This window comes from Peromyscus californicus, unplaced genomic scaffold (genome assembly GCF_007827085.1).
Source record: "Peromyscus californicus insignis strain IS unplaced genomic scaffold, ASM782708v3 Scaffold_4__1_contigs__length_199733344, whole genome shotgun sequence".
In the NCBI taxonomy this organism is placed as follows: Eukaryota; Metazoa; Chordata; class Mammalia; order Rodentia; family Cricetidae; genus Peromyscus; species Peromyscus californicus.
In genome coordinates, this window is record NW_026294562.1 from 160638186 (window position 1) to 160656754 (window position 18569).

The window sequence follows — 18569 nt, forward strand, 5'->3', positions numbered from 1 at the left end:
AAAAAAAAAAAAAAAGATAAAGAAGAAGACATAGGAGCAGACCTTTAAAAAGCCTACTGGATGCTTAACCCACTCCCGGAGCCTCCAAAGAGAGCCTACTCTGTAACTGTCCTGTGAGTGATACTGGATACTCACTAACCACGACAGTCCTAAACTCTGTCCTCAGAGCGTTCACAGTGCCGTGGACAGACACACCCTATAACTGCCACCAGAAAGGGATGAGATGAACAAAGCCCAGGGGATTATGGGAGCCCAAAAGGAGGAAACTGATCTTGCCCAGGAGGAAGAGTCTGGGGGTGGGGCTGAGAGAAGTCAGGAAAGCAAAGAATGTTTCAATCAGAAGAAAAGACCCAGAGATGGAAGATCTTACAGTGCTGTTCAGATATATGCATATGGGTGGGGAGGGGTCACATTACAGAGGATCGATAGGCCAGAGTGTCTTGATTTCCAGTGCACTGAGGTGCCACAGAGGCCTATAAGAGATCAGGGTTTTAGGAAGATGTGAAAGGAATGGAGATGTATACAAATAGTTACAATGCTGACTAAAAGAATTACAATGTTGAAAGAGGCTCCTGCACCGGTTAGGTCTGGACACTGCATCAAGGACACTGTGTAGGCCAGTGAGATGGCTGAGTGTACAGGCCATCAGTCAATCATTCAATCAATGGCTTCTAGAGCTAGAAGGTACTCAGCATCAGGCCTGATAACCGGAATTTGATCCTGGGGACTTGGATGGTGGAAACCCCATCAAGAGCCAACTCCCTCAAGGTGTCCTCTGTCTTCCACACATGTGCAGTGGCATGTGCATCTCCCCCAACACACACACACACACACACACACACATATACATACATACACACACATACATACATACACACACACATACATACATACATACACACATATACATACATACACACACATACATACACACACACACACACACACACACACACACACACACAAATTTGCTAAAAAGGCATTAATGAGGGAAACTTCAGAGGCCAGACTATGGAAAGGGAGGAAAGCAGTTCTCTTTATATCACCCTTTTCTAGCCCCTCACTGCCCCTCATTTGCATACAAATTTTAAGCATTCAGCAGAGATTTATAAACCAAGGCCTCAAAGCAGGCCAGAAGAGGAGCCATCTACAGGCAGAACAAGGAACAAGTGCAAAAGCTGGGGGAAGCCAGCTAAACTGGGTGCCTGGGGCGCCGGGAGTGAGGAGAGGGGAGATGACAGTCATTTGTAGGGACTTTGCTTTTAGACTATCCCAGAAGCCAGGGGAAGAGATCTGGTTGAGGAAAGGGCGTAGAATAACGGAGGTGTTAACAGCATCCTTATGGCAGAGGGTCCTACTGTGGGACAGCAGGAAGCTGAGATGCCATGGAATGGACCGACTATAATAATCCAGGAAGAGGGACCTGGGCTGCATGTGGCAGAGGAAGGTTCTGGAAATGGGAAAAAAAAATCCATGACAAGAATGATACAGTAGCCATTTTTCCCATGGAACTATTTCCATCAGACCCAACATTTAATTCCCAAAGTCTCCTCCAATTAATACAGAGCTCTGGGTTTGGGCCTCTCAACTTACTGAATGTGTAAATTGTGATTTCTGAGGTTTGAGAACAGTAATGAACAGGGAGTGGTGTCTGATACAATGATGAGTGAAACTATAGGATAGACTTGTTCATTTTTCACCTTTTAACAAAGATTTCAGGATCTGTGAAGGTTTGTGTTTTCTTCAGCAGTGCCTTCTTTGTAGATGTGTTTGATAAGGAGTAAGCATCCAATAAATATTTCTCGAATGTGTAACAGGCCCAGACCTTAGTACAACTATCTTCTAGAAGTATCATTCACGCTGTGAAACTCAGCACATAGACAGTACCACCTGCCAAAATGAAAACAAAGACCTAATCCATCAAAGCCCATAGTTCTGGGAAATCTCTAAATGTACTAACCTTGCTTTTTGGCTTCTGCAGCCCCTCTTCGGGTTGCCTTTTGTTTTTGTTTGTTTGTTTGTTTGTTTTGGTTAGTTTTTGGTTTTTCAAGTTCTGGAACTCACTCTGCAGACCAGGCTGGCCTCGCATTCAGAGATCTACCTGCCTTTGCTTCCCAAGTGCTGGGATTAAAGGTGTATACTACCATTGCCAGACTGGCTAACTGTTCTTGTTAACTCAAGTATGCCAACCCAGAATATGACTTTTGTCCTTAAAAACTCAGCCTGGCCGGGTAGTGGTGGCACACTCTTTAATCCCAGCATTCGAGAGGCAGAGTTTGGAGGGTCTCTGTGAGATCGAGGCCAGCCTGGGCTACAGAGTGAGTTCCAGGAAAGGCACAAAGCTACACAGAGAAACCCTGTCTTGAAAAACTAAAAAAGAAACAAAATGAAACAAAAAAACAAAAAACAACTCAGCCTGAAAAAAGGCTTAGTGCTACACTGGGATCGTGAACGCCCAGTGTAGTTCCTGTGGTGCTAATAAAGACTTTCTAGCTCGGCAGTGGTGGCGCACGCCTTTAATCCCAGCACTGGGGAGGCAGAGGCAGGTGGATCTCTGTGAGTTCGAGGCCAGCCTGGTCTACAGAGTGAGTTCCAGGACAGCCAAGACTGATTCACAGAGAAACCCTTTCTCAGTGGAAAACAAAAAACAAAACAAAACAAACAACAACAACAAAAAAAAAACTTTCCATCGGCTTAACCTATATCCGAGCAGTCTTCTCTGGGGGATACCCGACAATACATGACTGAAAATAACTTTCGAATCCAGGCATAGCGGTTCACGCTTGTTAGCCCAGCACGTAGGAATCTGAGTTCGAGACCAGCCTGATCTACTTAGCGAAATTCTGTCTCAAAACACAAATAGATTCTCTGGGACATTTTCCCATTCCCACTCTGCAGACAGTCAGTCCCACGACTGTCTTTTTCCTACAGGAAGGATGGATAGGCAGGTGACAAGAACCGGTAATTAGAATTCACGAGCCTGTCCAGCGCAATGCAAGATCCCGATTGGACCGGCGACAATAATGAACAGGAATTCAGCTCAATAGGAGGTCGGACCTCTTTGGGAGTGGGCGTGGCCGGAGCCGCTTCTGGGCACGCCTCCCGTGGCCTCTCTAGCCGCTCGGAGGACTCAGTTCGGCTCCCCCTCTCTCAGCTTCCGGCCCGCCGGAATTCCGCTTCCCGTCTGACATTGGCGTCTTTGCTAAGGGTCACATTGAACTACCGCTGCTCCAGGGCAGTCTTTAGGTGAGTGCCTAGGGTCGGGATCCCGGGGGACCCCGTCCGGGCCGCAAAAGCGGCCTGGGGCTTCCCTAACGCCGGGAAGAAGCTTCCGGCCGCCATGGCGGTCTCGGGCCCGGGGTCTTGGAGCTGACCCTTATAGCCTTCGTTCTCGATGCTAGGTCTCATTCTGAGCAGTCTCTATTAACTTACTCCATCCTCCAGCCCTACGATCTAGGGCCTGCCACTATCCCCTTTGACAGCGCTGGAGCTGGAGTGTGAAGCGCCTTAGCCTCCGCTATACGGCGATCAGGATTGGGACCCAGTAAATTGGCCTGTGGTGCTTTTAGCCGCGGGTTCACAGGCGTGGCCACCCGCGTTCCAAGGCCACAGCCTGTCGCCGTGTCTCGTTCCTTTTCCCTCAGCATCATCTTTGATCAACTCTCAAAACTCGAGATACTGCACAAAATTACTTCCGACACTGGGTCTGTTAAATCCCCTGTCCCCACCCTGCCTGTCCAAATGAATCTGTTCTACTGCCCCGGGTACCCCCACTGCCTTGGGCCGCTTGAATTGACACAAGCCTGTGTACTTCTGGGGCACCAAGCTCCCCCAGAAGCTCTAGAATAGACAGTTTCTCTCAGGTTCGGTGATGTTGATTGTGTCATCTCTTCAGGCATATCAAAGTTTTTTTGGTTTGTTTGTTTTTTGTTTTTTTTAAGCCATGGGTACTCAGAGTCAATAGAATTCGAGGCGCTAAGGTATTTGAATACATATGGGGGAGTTGCATGGTGGTTTTATTAACCTCTGACTGAAATGTACCATTTACTTCATTAGGGATGGAGGCAGTAACTTTAATAAATTTGACACTCTGTGGGACTTTGTCAGCAGTCATAATCACAGACACCTGACACATTCTAGTTTCTAGTGTCACAAACCACCGTCTTCACTCCAGGTTACCTCCAATTGTTGATCTGTCTTTTGAGCCGATTTTTTTTTTTTTTTTTTTTTTTTTTTTTGGTCATCTTAAGCAATTTTGCAATGCATTTAGCCATAGTCTGAGAAAAGTTGAGTTTACCAGACCCCTGATGAGTGTGTGACACCAAAAATGCATGTAATGTTGTATTTGATGATGATGGATGCAGCACAACCATCCGGGTGCTATATGACCTTGGGAAGTCATTTAGACACCCTGTCCCTTGTAGAGACAACAGAGATAGTTATAACTTTTAGAGTGGCCATGGGAGTAGGTGTGTATAGAGAGCACATGGTATGTGCTCTACACGCAGTGAGTGTTAACTGGAATTTCTGGATAAAGCTTGGTTTTGCCGAGGAGACCGCTCTGTCCCCTGACCCTCCTGTGGCTTCTACACTCAGATCCATGGATTTTCCCTGCCCTTCATCTTTTCATGTTTGTTGAGAAGGAGGAGGTAATAGCTTGTTTACATTCAACCCGTCCTTCTGGTCTGGACTTCTTCCATGGGCTTCGTTGGTCTGACATCCCCATGCCCGGGCATCCCTAGAATGGTTGCCAATGTGCCCACCCTGTTTGTGTCCAGGAATCATCACCATGGCTGAAGACATCAAGACTAAAATCAAGAACTACAAAACTGCCCCCTTTGACAGCCGCTTCCCAAACCAGAACCAGACCAGGAACTGCTGGCAGAACTACCTGGGTAAGCAGAGTACCAGGGCGGGAGGGTAATATGTGTGGATCTTGCCTGCATCTTCTACATACTCTTGTCTCATGAGGGAAGGTGGGGGACGGGGACCTATGCATTCTACCTTGTATCCATTCTCTCTGGATATACTGTCTGGAGGGCCCAGACCCCTCATCCTAGCTGTCAAGGTCACAAACTTTAGTCTCATTAATAATTTTTTTGAAGAATTATGTATGCATTTTGTGTGTATGCCACACATGCACACAACATACAAGTGAATACAACATATAAACGATTAATTCAGAAGTGACTCCTGTAATCACGGTCCATAGAAAATGATATTGTCATCGCTCTGGTCTCTGCTTGCTTTGTGCCCGGTCTGAAACACACTTCCCTCTTCACCAGAGGCATGACACCACTAACTGAAGGTGGTTACATTTTAATGCTTCTGCCACACTTGAGTCCGTGAGACCTTCCCTCAGAAAGTATAAAATGAAACAAACACCAGGAGCCCCTCCATCTCCCCCTTTCCTAGCCATATCTGGACTTCCATAATCCTCATATGACCCTCGTAGTTTGCTGTCATTCCTGGCTCCAGAATGTTCTAATTGAGCAACAGTATAACTGCCCAGGTAGGGTGTATACAGCTCTTTATGGTATACTTATGGGTTTGCATTCCCTCTGTGTGTATAACCAATCATGAAGCAAAAAGTATTGGGAAATTTTCCTCAAAAATGCATTCGGTCTGAATTGATCCCAGATCTCTTTTCTTCACAGACTTCCACCGCTGCGAGAAGGCAATGAATGCAAAGGGGGGTGATGTCTCCGTGTGTGAATGGTACCGGCGTGTGTACAAGTCCCTCTGTCCCGTATCGTGGGTATGTGCCTTCCAGTGGGACCCTTGGGTGTTCAGGTGGGGACCTAGCAGAGAGGAATATGGTGACTAGTGAGAGTTCGTCTCTAAGGGCCAACATAGGACCAACCATGGAATGTCACTGACACCACCATCCGGGTGCTATATGACCTTGGGAAGTCATTTAGACACCCTGTCCCTTGTAGAGACAACAGAGATAGTTATAACTTTTAGAGTGGCCATGGGAGTAGGTGTGTATAGAGAGCACATGGTATGTGCTCTACACGCAGTGAGTGTTAACTGGAGTTTCTGGATAAAGCCTGGTTTTGCCAAGGGGACCGCTCTGTCTCCTGACCCTCCTGTGGCTTCTACACTCAGATCCATGGATTTTCCCTGCCCTTCATTTTTCTGTGTTTGTTGAGAAGGAGGAGGTAATAGTTAGGGCCCTCAGCCCAGGACCACACTCCTAGATCTGCTGCCTTGTCCATGCACTATCGAAACATGGACTTTCGAAGGATAGTAGTGGCACACACCTTTAATCCCAGCACTCTTGGGAGACAGAAGCAGGCAATCTCTGTGGTTTGGGACCCACCTGGTATGCAGAGCAAGTTCTAGGACAGCCAGGGCTACACAAAGAAACCCTGTCTTGAAAACCAAAAAACAGAAGGGAAAAAAAAAAAAGAAGCATAGCTCTTCTATCCCGCCCCCTTGCCCCCTGTGCTATGAGAGTGTGTAAATTCCACGTAAGTAGGGAGGAGAGGCCGAGGTTAAGAGCGTTTCCTGTTGAAGATGACCCAGGTTGGGTTTCCAGCACCCATATCTATAACAGCTGCCTGTAATTCTAGGGCATCCTGTGGACTCCAGGGACACAGCACCCCTGTGCACAAACCCATACACAGATACACCAATACACACAATTAAAAATAGAATCTTCTTTTTGTTTGTTTGTTTTTAAGATGGTTTCTCTGTGTAGCCCTGACTGTGCTGGAATTCGCTCTGTAGGCCATGGTGACCTTAAACTCACAGAGGTCTGCTTGCCCCTGCCTCCCCAGTGCTGGGATCAAAGGCGTGCGCCCCCATCCAGCCTGAATAGTGACTCAGAGTTTCCCACTTTTCTTTTTTTTCTTTACTAAGAAATTTTTAATTCATTTTACATACCAACCACAGATCCCCTTCTCTTCCCTCCTCCCGCTCCCCCCAAGCATCCCCCCATCTTTTTAGTTTTTTTTTTTTAATGTATTTTTGTTCATGTGATATGTGTGGGGGATACAGGTGTGCCACTGCATATGTGCAGGGATCAGAGGTCACAGGTCAGCGGTATGGAGCCGGGTTTCCTTTCCACCTTTACGGGGATCAAACTCGGGTTGTAAGGCTCGCCTGGCAAGCACTTTCCCTTCTGGACCATCGTTGGCCCCACAGTTTCCTTTAGGGTCTTGCACTGTAGGCCAGGCTGGTGATGAACTCATAATCTTCCTTCCACAGCCTCTCGGGTGCGAAGATTATAGCCATGCACCGCCAGGCCTCATTTCTTCATGTGGCTTGCCTTTTTCTGAAGTACTCTAGAGCAAATCTCAGCTGCGCCGTTCCGCCCCTGCCTGTTCAGTAGGCATCTTCACAACATCAGGACCCACTGAGACAGTGCTTCTAGCACTAACATGGTCAGACTTTTTAGTCAATATTTAATACTCCAACATTCCCTCTTTCGTGAAATCAGAGGACCCTGCTGACTGTAAGCCATGGAGAGATGCTCAATTTTTATGAGAATTGATGAAGTGATTATAACATTCATGCTATTTCAGAAATAGAAAAACTGAAAACTTGTGTCTTAGAATCAAAATATGATACTTCAGTTCAGTGTGGTGGTAGCACATCCAAAATCCTAGCACTCAGAAGGTGGATCAGAAGTTATAGGTCATCCTGGGCTACTTGAGACCCATCATTTTTTTAAAAGTGCGTGTGTGTGAATATATTGCACCCATGTATGTGCTAGTGCATGTGGGGGTCAGTAGAAGGTGTTTGGTTTCCTGGAACTAGAGTTACAGGGGGTTGTGAGCCACCATGTGGATGCTGGGAATCGAACCTGGGTCCTTTGCAAGAGCAACAAGCATGCTTAATTGGTGAGTCATCTCTCTAGTCTCTCATATTGGATACTCTGTTTTGCGATTTGCTTTGACCTACTGTGTGGTAGTGATTGTTGTTAGAGTCTTATGTAGTCTAGAATGTCTTTGTAGTAAAAAATGACCTTGAACTCCTGAGATCTTGCCTCAGCCTCCTGGGAGCTGGGGTTACAGGCATGGGCCACCACACCCTGTCTGAAGCAATGCTAGGATGGATGCCATGTTTCCTGTATGCTAGGCAAGCAGTACCAACTGGGTTGTATACCAGCTTCCACTGGGGCTTGCTCTCCCAACCCTTTTTAACTTGATACATAAATAAACACACACACACACACACACACATATTTGTTTTGTTTGGTTTTTCAAGACAGAATTTCTTTGTGTAGCAACCCCGACTGTCCTGGAACTCACTCTGCAGACCAGGCTGGACTCAAACTCACAGAGATCTGCCTGCCTCTGCCTCCCAAGTGCTGGGATTAAAGGCATGCACCATCATGCCCAGCTAAAAAAAATTTTTTTTAAATTATATATAAATCCTTTTAATTTTGTTCCTTTTTTGATGACCATATTTAAGACATCCTAGTTGTTTTTTTATTTATTTATTTATTTTATTTTGTCTGTGAGTGTTTTGCCTATGAATTTGTCTGTGCACCACATTCAGGTCTGGTACCTGCAGAGGTCAGAAGAAGGCATTGAATCCCCCAGAACTCGAGTTACCTATGGGTGTGAGATGCCATGGGGGTGCAGGTCTTCTTCAAGAACAGCAGCTGCTCTTAAACTCTGAGTCATCTCCATCTCTCCAGCCTCTGCTTTGTTGTTGTTGTTGGTTGGTTGGTTCTTTGTGTAGCCGTGGCTGTCCTGGAACTCACTCTGTAGACCAGGCTGGCCTGGAACTCAGAGATCCACCTGCCTCTGCCTCCCAGGCATTCGCCACCACTGCCTCTGCTTAGTTTTTTAATTTTAAAAATGATTAATTTTTAGATGTGGATCTTTTGCTTAACGTGTATGTTTGTGAGCCATATGTGTGTGTGTGCCTGGTACACATGGAGGCCAGAAGAGGGCATCAGATCCCCTGGAACTGGAGTAGCAGATGGTTGTGAGCCACCATGTGGGTGCTGAGAATTGAACCAGTGCTCTTAACTATTGAGCCATCTTTCCAGCCCCCAGTTTTGGCTCTTGGGGTGGTAGCTCTGACTAGCCTGGTACTCACTGAAAACGCACAGCAATCTTTTGCTGGCTCAACCTTTCCAATACTGAGATTCCAGGTGCCTATCACCAGGCTAGCCTACTTTCCTCTCACCTTTCTGGCATACCCTCTTATCTGAGGCTCCAAGATTTCTCCCTGGGTGATCTTAGGTGCATGGTGGCTAGGTTACCAGGAAGTGTGCTTCAGACATGCCCAGTAGTCCTGACCTCTTAATTCCCAGTCCTTAGTAAGTAAAACTAAGGTTTTGTTTCTGCTCTTGATTTTGTTGTTGTTGTTGTTGTTTAGTTTTTTAATTTAAAAAGTGTGTGTCTGCTGAGCCATCTTGCTGGACCAGTCTGTGTTTTTGTTTGTTTGTTTGTTTGTTTGGCTGGTTTGTGTGTTTATGTTTTGTTTTTTAAGATTTTATTATTTACGTGTTCAAGTATATGCATTTGAGTTGGGTGCCCATGGCGGCCAGAGGAGATGGAGCCTTCTGGAGCTGGAGTCACAGGTGGTCAGGAGCCTCCTGATACAGGTTCTGGGACTAAACTCCGCTCTTAATGTGCTCTTAACCAGGGCCATCACTCTTGCCCCATCTGTTTGTCGTTATTTTTAGAATCTTCAGCTTTTAATTATGTGTATTATGTGTTGGTGGTGAGTGCAGGTGACTGAGGTGGCCAAAAAGTGTCAGATCCCTGGAGCTGGATGTAGAGGCAGTTGTAAGCTGGGATCTAAACGCTGAGCCAGCCCCCCAGACGTACGTCTGTACGTGTGTGTGTGTGTGTGTGTGTGTGTGTGTGTGTGTGTGTGTGTAAGTGTTTAAGACAGTTCTAATCATAGTGTATGTGTTTGCGGGGGCAAAGATCAGTACCTATATTATCTCCATTTGAATCATTTTTGCCAGGTCATCTTTTATTTTCCCTAATAGAAAACATTTAGTTTCCCTTTTTAAAAAAAGGAAAAAAAAAACTTTAACTTTTTGTAGAATTTTTAAAAGTAACTAGATATAGTTATTTTTCTTTTTTTTTTTTTTTTTTTTTTGGTTTTTCGAGACAGGGTTTCTCTGTGTAGCTTTGCGCCTTTCCTGGAACTCTCTTTGGAGACCAGGCTGGCCTCGAACTCACAGAGATCCGCCTGGCTCTGCCTCCCGAGTGCTAGGATTAAAGGCGTGCGCCACCACCGCCCGGCTTATTTTTCTTATTCTTATTCTTTTCTTATTCTTCTTCCTCCGCTGGTGGTGGTGGTAGTGGTGGTGGTGGTATGTGTATTTGCAACTTTATTTCTTTTCATTTTATGTTCATTGGTGTTTTGCCTGCCTGAATGTCTGTGTGAGAGTGCTGGAGCCCCTGAAACAGGAGTTACAGACAGTGTGAGCTGTCATGTGAGTGCTGGGAATTGAACCTGGGTCCCCGGAAGAGCAGCTGCTGAGCCTTCTCTCCAGCTCCTGTATGTTTGCAGCTTTATACAGATATGGTTCACACTCTGTGTTTTCCCTTTTTTGAGCAAGGCTTCACGTAGGCTCAAGCTTGTGTAGAATTTATCATGTAGCTGCTGGCCCCAGTTCACCACAGTTGGCCACCTCTAGCTCCCAAGTGCTGAGATTGCAGGTCCGAGCAAACACACCTGGTTGTACGCTTTTTTTTTAACTTCTGAGAATCAAAAAAGGGGGTGGGGCTGGAGAGATGGCTCAGAGGTTAAGAACACAGGCCTTGAACTCACAGAGATTGAGAGATCTACCCGTCCTACCTCCCAAGTGCTGGAATTAAAGGTGTGTGCAACCACAGCCAGCCTGGTCTACAGAGCGAGTTCCAGGACAGCCAGAGCTGTTACATAGAGAAACCCTGTCTCAAAAAAACAAAAAGCAAACAAACAAACAAAAACCCTTGTGTACTTGGATATTTCTATGGGCCGTCAGTTCACAAATAATGGCAGAGAGACCTAATTATGAAAGCTTGGCCTTAGCTTAGTCTTGTTTCTAACTAGCTCTTAGAACTTAAATGAATTCACATCTATTGATCTACCTTCTGACCCGTACCGCCCATCCTGCTTCTCCCATGTCTCCTGGCGTCTTTCTTGTGCCTCAATTCATCTCCTACTTCCTCTCTTTCTACCTGGAAGTCCCGCCTATACCTCCTGCCTAGCCATTGGCCATTCAGCTCTTTATTAACCCAATCACAGCAATATATTTTCACACAGTGTACAAATATCCCACAACACCCTTATGTTGAGTCTGGTAAAACAGGCCTTGCCAGCACTTAGGAGGCAGAGGCAGTCAGATCTCCGTGAGTTTGAGGACAGCCAGGGCTATGTAAAGAGACCCTGTGTTAATAAAAGAACCGCTCCTTAAAAATACAAAGCAAAATACAAAGCCAGGCTGGAGAGATGGCTCCGAGGTTGAGAGCACTGGCTGTTCTTCTAGAGGTCCTGAGTTCAATTCCTGCAACCACATGCGCTTATAACCATCTAGAATGATATCTGGTGCCCTCTTCTGGTGGGCAGGGATAAATGCAGACAGACACATAATAAATAAATAAATCTTTAAAAAAAAAAAAAAGGGTAAACCCAGTGACTGAAAAATCTGAGAGCTATGGACTATGGCCAGTGAAGCTGGTGTGTGGGATCCAAATGCAGCAAGCCTTGGGAAGGCGTCTCCTGTGCCAGTCACCACTGCAGCTGCACGGCAGAGGTGCTGTTGTCTCGCAGCCTGCTACAAACACGGCAGAGCTTAGTGCTGGCCTGTGGTGGGTAAATAGGTTTCTGACGGGCTGTCGTTGCTTCCGTAAACTGCTCTCGCCCCTGTGGTCAGATCGCAGTCCCCTTGGTCCGCGCTCTCACCCCTTGACTCAACCTCTCACAGATGAACGTGAGATGAGATGGCTCAGTGGATAAAGGTGCTTCCTGCCAAACCTGACAACCTGAATTGGACCCCAGGAACCCACATGGTGGGAGAGGAGAGCCAGCTCCCTCAGCTGTCGTCCCCGCCCCATGTACATGTACACACACACTCACAAGTGTACAACATCCCTAACAACTACTGTAAGCAGGCCCACCAAATGGTGTTAGCTCGTGGGAGTGTTAACAATTTGATGTGGGCCTTTCCATCGTTTTTTATGCTGCTCAGCATCTGTGGTGAACAGTGAGATCCCTTTGTGTTTGGCATCTTTTGATACCGGACTACATAAGCTCTTAGTCGTTTGTACTAGAACATAGACCAGCCTCCTTACCCATAAATGCCTAGTGTCTCCCTTAGGGTTACTATTGCTGTGGTGAAACATCAAAAGCAAGCTGTCAGGGCAGGAACCTGGAGGCAGGAGCTGATGCAGAAGCCATGGAGAGGTGCTGCTTACTGGCTTGTTCTCACGGCTTGCTCAGCCTGCTTCCTATAGAACCCAGGACCACCATCCCAGGGATGGTACCACCTACTTTGGGCTGGACCCTCCCCATCAGTCACTAATAGAGGAACTGCCCTACAGGCTTGCCTACATGGAGATATTTTCTCTTTTTGGTTTTTTTTTTTTTCTCGTGTTCCCCGCCGCGCCCCACACCCCAGGGTTTCTCTGTGTAGCCCTAGCTATCCTGGAATACTCTGTAGACCAGGCTGGCCTCGAACTCACAGAAATCCAACTGTCTCTGCCTCCTGATTGCTGGGATTAAAGGTGTGTGCCACTACCACCACCACCACCACCACCAATCAGCAAATAAATCTTAAAACAAAACTACTGTGCTATTATGTCTGTTTCTGTGTGTGGATATGTGCATGTGAGTGCAGATGCCCAAGGAGACCAGAAGAGGACGGTATCGGATCCCTTGGCACTGGCTTGTGAGCTCCCTGTAGTTGTGAGCTCCCTGGTGTGAGTGCTAGGAACTGAACTGGGGGTCTCTGCAAGAGCAGTTCACACTCTACAGGTGACCCTGGGGTTTCCTGCCTCTTCTTCCCTTAGACTGTCAGCTCACTTAGAACAGTGGTTTTGGTCTAAGGTGGCGGCCCACACCTTTAGGCCCAGCACTAGGGAGGCAGAGGCAGGTGGATCTCTGAGTTCAAGGCCAGCCTGGTTCCAGGATAGCCAGGGCTACACAGAGAAACCCTGTCTCAAAAAACTTGAAGGAAAAAAAAAAAAAGAATAGTAGTTTTGTCTTTCCGAGTCACTGCTGATTCTCTGGAACAGCGGTTAGCACAAAACAGGCACCTGTGGTCCTCTGTTGGCCACGTGCTTCCGTGGATAAAGGGAGGGAAATGTGGTCTTGTCACAGGAGGAGGAGTTACACTGTTTATCTTCTACAGGTCTCAGCCTGGGATGACCGCAGAGCAGAAGGCACGTTTCCTGGGAAGATTTGACCTGGCTCCGCCCACCTCTCCTCTGTTCTTTCTCCTTCTCCCCAGATAGTAAAGGGGACCTGGGTATATGATGGTCCCTGCCCTGGGACCCTGAATCATGCAACTACTAATAAAAATTGACTGGAAAAGTTTTACACTGTGTATATAGGATGGCTGGACAAGAAGCTGGGGTGCCCTGGCCCAGGAAGGGCCTCACAGTGGTTATCTTTCTTATTTTTACAATGAAGAGTAGATTTCTTTTAAAGATTTATTTATAGTGGGGTATGGTGGCACATGCCTTTAATCCTGGGAGACAGATGGATCTCTGTGAGTTCGAGGCCAGCCTGGTCTACAGAGTGAGTTCTAGGATAGCCAGGGCTACACACAGAAACCCTGTCTTCAAAACAGTCAGTGAGACGACAGCACACTGTCCCTCAGGAACTGCTGCACACCAACGTATCAGGGAGTCGGCCTGGCCACCTAGAAAGCCTCAGTGACTGCAGGGACTTTCATCCTGTCTCATGTGGCCTCTCAAAAGACACCTGCCTGGAGGAGGACCACAGGCCTTGTGGGACTGTGTTTGTAACTGGCTTAGACAATGAGAACTGTGTTGTTGGTCTGGGTTGAACTCAGAGCCACACCCCCAGCCCCACAATAATAGTTTCTAGGCAGGGGCTCTACCACTGAACCATACTCCCAGCCCCTTATTGGGGGATCCTAGGCAAGTACTGAGCTGTGTCACAAACTCACACTCTCTCTTTAAATTTATGTGTATGTGTGCACATGCCACAAATGCCCTCTAAGGCCAGAAGAGGGCTTTGAACCTGGAACTGGAGTTACATGTGGTTGTGAGCTGCATGGTAACTGGTGCTGGGGATGTCCTCCCATCTGCAAGGGCAGTGAATGCTCTTAACTCCTGAGCCATCTCTCAAGCATCCCTCCTTTTTATTTTGCTTTTTTGAGTTAGGATCTTGCTATTTCTCAGGCTGACCTTGGACTCACTGTGAAGTCCAGGTATGCCTTGAACTTGGAGTCCTGCCTCAGCCTTCTGAGTGGCGGCTGTATTACACACTGGCCGTTTTCTTTACTTTTGTGTATGAGGGATTGTATGTGCCTGTGGAGGCCAGAAGAGGGCAGCATATTCCCCGAAGCTGGCGTTACAGGCAGTTGTGAGCTCCCACATGGGTGGTGGGAACTAAACTCAGGTTCTGGAGAGCAGTGTGTACTCTTAACTGCTGAGTCGTCTCTCCAGCCCTCCCTTTTTTTTTAAAATGTGTGTATAATGTGTGTGTGGACATGTGGAGGTCAGGTGACAACTTGGTAGAGTCACTTGTCTCTCCATAGTTCTCAGGATCGAACTCAGGCTCACAGGGCAAGCACCTTTATGCTCCCAGCCATTTTGCCCTGTTACTTAAAAAAAAAAAAAATTCAGATTATTTTGCCTGCATGTATGTGCCCTTGACAACCAGAGGAAGGCATTGGATCCCCCTGGAACTACACTTATACAAATGGTTTTTGTTTTTTGTTTTTTTTATATATTTATTTATTTTTAATTTTTTTAATTTAATGCCAAATGCTGTTTATTGAAGGAGGGAAGAGGTCTTAAATACAGGCTTACAGCACAATGGGAGAACCCCAGAGGGCAGAAGTTCGCTACTGATGTTTTACAATCTTGCATCTAAGCTGCTGACGCCCATTATGCAGGATACACAGACAAGGAACTTCCCTTAAGCATTTAGGAGGGTGGAACCCGGCAGGGAATTAGCATAGGGAGGATATCAAGGTCAAGGTCAGCAAGCAAGGCAACGGTTACCCAAAACAGAGGTCAGGACCCTACAGGTCCCCCCCTAAAAAATGAGCTTCTGACTTAGGTTGCATGGGACGTCAGCAGGTCACCTTACCCGTCATGGAGATGCCTGCCCAGGCCCCACAGGCGCTCTGTCTTAGGTTGGTGAGCGCCCCCCAGGCATTACCCGTCTCTGAATACTCATTATCATAAAGGCTCAGTCGTGTGTGAGCTGCAGAGTTAACTGCTGCCAAAGATCTCAAAGTGGCGCTGGGCTTGCAATCTGTGTGTGTGACACAGAAAAGACGAACAGAGGTCCTAACCACCCATAGATGGTAGGCTAAAGGCAATTGAGCCATTCCCTTCCTTAACAAGCCTTACTGCAAATTGGAGTCCCTGTAAGATGGTATCCCAAAAGCAAATGGAACTTGAGTTTATAAATTTATAATTTTCAAAGCCAATCGAAATGTATATAACTATTGAATTAAATTTATCATGCCCGCCGGGCGGTGGTGGCCGCGCACGCCTTTAATCCCAGCACTCGGGAGGCAGAGGCCAGCCTGGGCTACCAAGTGAGTCCCAGGAAAGGCGCAAAGCTACACAGAGAAACCCTGTCTCGAAAAACAAACAAAAAAAAAATTATCATGCCCAATAGAATGAAAGATTAACTAACGTGGTAGCTACTTTTGCTGCCAGGGTCTCCACTGTGCTAGCTGTAGAACCCAATTATGAAATGGCAATCCCAGACACAATAGCAGTGGTGGCTGCCACTGCTATAACAGCAACAACCGCAGCAGCAATGTCAAATTCTCTTCTGGAGTGTGTGGACATCCACTGGCATGGATACAACTCCAGGAACACGAACGGCCAAGGCCCATTTTTCTATACAAATGGTTTTGAGCCACCACTATTTGTGTTCTGAGAATCGAACCCAGGTCCTCTGCAAGAGCAATAAGTCAATAAGTGCTCCAAACTGCTGAGCCACCTCTCCAGCCCTGTGCTCTAGGGTTTTGTTTTTATTTTTATTTTTTCTTTTTTTGGTTTTTTCGGAACAGGGTTTCTCTGTGTAGTTTTGGTGCCTGTCCTGGATTTCTCTCTGTAGACCAGGCTGGCCTCGAACTCACAGAGATCTGCGTGGCTCTGCCTCCCAAGTGCTGGGATTAAAGGTGTGCGCCACCAGTGCCTAGCTAGTATGTTTTATTACACTTACTTTGTGTGTTTGCGTGTACAAGCATGAATATTAGGGGTGCATGTGCCCTAGCCTGAGGGTAGAAATCAGATGACAGTTGGCAGGAGTCAGTTCTCTCCCACCATAAGAGTCCAAAGGATAGAATTCCGGTCATCAGGCTTGGTGGCAAGTACCTTTATGCTGAACCATGAGACCCACATGTCCTCTCAGCCCCACATGCACACAATGGACACACACACACAAAATAAGTAAATACAATTTAATTAAAACAAAAAACTACCAGGCAGTGGTGGCACACACCTTTAATCCCAGCACTCAGGAGGCAGAGGCAGTCGAATCTCTGAGTTTGAGGCCAGCCTGGTCTACAGAGCAAGTTCCAGGACAGCCAGGGCTACACAGAGAAACCTTGTCTGAAAAAAACAAAACAAAAAGACTTACAAAGCCATACATGATGGATTTGGCAACATAACAATTTTGGGACTGGAGAGATGGTTCAGAGGTTAAAAACTCTGGCTGCTCTTCCAGAGGACCCAGATTCAATTCCCAGCACCCACATAACAGATCACACCTGGAACTCCAGTTCCAGGGGCTCTGACACTCTCACACAGACATACATTCAGGCAATGAACATAAAATAAAATTTTGTTTGTTTGTTTTTGTTTTTCGACACAGGGTTTCTCCGTGTAGTTTTGGTGCCTGTCCTGGATCTCGCTCTGTAGACCAGGCTGGCCTCGAACTCACAGAGATCCATCCTCCTGCCCATGTCGGGATTAATGGCATGCGCCGAGGCAGGATCTTCTGTAACACAAGCTGGCCGTATAACTGGCCAAATAACGGAGTGATCCTGAACTTGAGATTCTCCTGACCCGGTCTCCGCTCTCGACTAACCCCGTCTTCACACGGGAATTTTAAGCGCCGTTTGTGTGCCCGCTTCTCCTGCAGTAGGGAAGTGACTGCCTGCAGAGAAAACTCAACAAAAACTCTGGAAAAATTCTGGGGCAGGGCCCTTGCTTCAAGCGACCACCAGGGGGTGCCATCAGAGAGACCGCGCCGAACCTCCCGCGCTTCACCGGCTGCCAACTGGGAACCCTGACCCGTCACGCACAGTGCAGGTGTGCGCGTAATCGTGCAGCACTAGGAGATAGCAGGATTTAAGCTAGATATGTTTCTTTCTTTTGTTTCCCCTTCCCTTCCTTTCTGCCTTCCCTCCTCCTCCTCCTCCTCCTCCTCCTCTTCCTCTTTTTCTCCCCCTCTCTGTCCCTCTCCCCAACCCCTTTGCCTATGAAGCTCAGGATGGTCTTGAACCCTCCTCCTCCTCCTCCTCCTCCTCCTCCTCCTCCTCCTCCTCCTCCTCCTCCTCTCTTTCTCCCCCTCTCTGTCCCTCCCCCCAACCCCTTTGCCTATGAAGCTCAGGATGGTCTTGAACCCATAATCCTCCTTGCCTGTATCTCCCCACTACTGGGATTACAATTACAGGTGTGCACTACTCTGTCTGTCTTGAATTTAGATCCCTTCTGTTCTTCAGCCTGAAGAAGTGTGTGTGTGTGTGTGTGTGTGTGTGTGTGTGTGTGTGTGTGTGTGTGTCCCGCCAAGCCCATTGCATATGTCCCCTTCTTTCTTCTAGTACATTCCTTCCTCCCTCTTCATATATACACACCTGTCTCAAAAACCCTCAAGCTATGTCCAACACCATCATCCTCTTTGCTGCTGCTGCTGCAGCCCAAACCAGTGCCTTTCCTCTCCAGTCCCTGCCACTGCCCTGCCTTGGGCCTGCTCCCTGCTCCTCTGCTGTGGGGGTCTCTCTCTGGTCCTCCCTCTGGGCTCCTGGTCTCAGGAAGCTGCGGAAGGCAGTATTCTGATCTGGGATTCCCAGGAGGATCTCATGGATCTGACCCCTGCTCCCAGGAAAGCCCATGTCACCCTTAGGTAAAGGGCGGCACATGGAGCGGTTAGCTTGTCCCCTACCCCACCCCTGCATCACGGCAGCCTGGGAACTAGAGGCCCTGGGTACATATGTTCCCTTGTCCCAGTGGCCGGTCATGAGCACAATCCTGAATTTCAGGTCTATAAATCACTCAAGTGTCAGGGAGTTCATAAAATCTATCTTCCCATCATGGTCAGCCTGCTCAACCCCTGTCCCCACCTCCTCGGAGACTGTCTCAAGGAGGGGTTTGGGCTTATATAGGGAGCTGCTGTGGGTGGGGCTGGCCAGAGAGGTTTCTGCACTGAAGGTGAGGAGGGGG

At 47.4% G+C, this 18569-nt stretch overlaps 1 protein-coding gene across 1 annotated transcript; it reads left to right on the forward strand.

Moving 5' to 3' along the window:
- The first annotated feature begins 3114 nt into the window (after positions 1 to 3114).
- LOC128125010 (cytochrome c oxidase subunit 6B1) lies at positions 3115 to 13503 on the forward strand. The gene is made up of 4 exons (XM_052761951.1): positions 3115 to 3246; positions 4779 to 4895; positions 5658 to 5758; positions 13319 to 13503. Exons 2-4 carry the CDS (start codon positions 4790 to 4792, stop codon positions 13370 to 13372), a joined length of 261 nt encoding a protein of 86 aa, XP_052617911.1. The 5' UTR covers positions 3115 to 3246; positions 4779 to 4789; the 3' UTR covers positions 13373 to 13503.
- Positions 13504 to 18569: the final 5066 nt, after the last annotated feature.

Excerpts from the sequence above, each read along its gene's own strand:
- LOC128125010 (XM_052761951.1), top strand. The coding sequence starts at position 4,790 with ATGGCTGAAGACATCAAGACTAAAATCAAGAACTACAAAACTGCCCCC. Across the intron at positions 4,896-5,657 it reads CTGCTGGCAGAACTACCTGG|ACTTCCACCGCTGCGAGAAG; the intron begins GTAAGCAGAGTA and ends TTTTCTTCACAG. Across the intron at positions 5,759-13,318 it reads CCCTCTGTCCCGTATCGTGG|GTCTCAGCCTGGGATGACCG; the intron begins GTATGTGCCTTC and ends TATCTTCTACAG.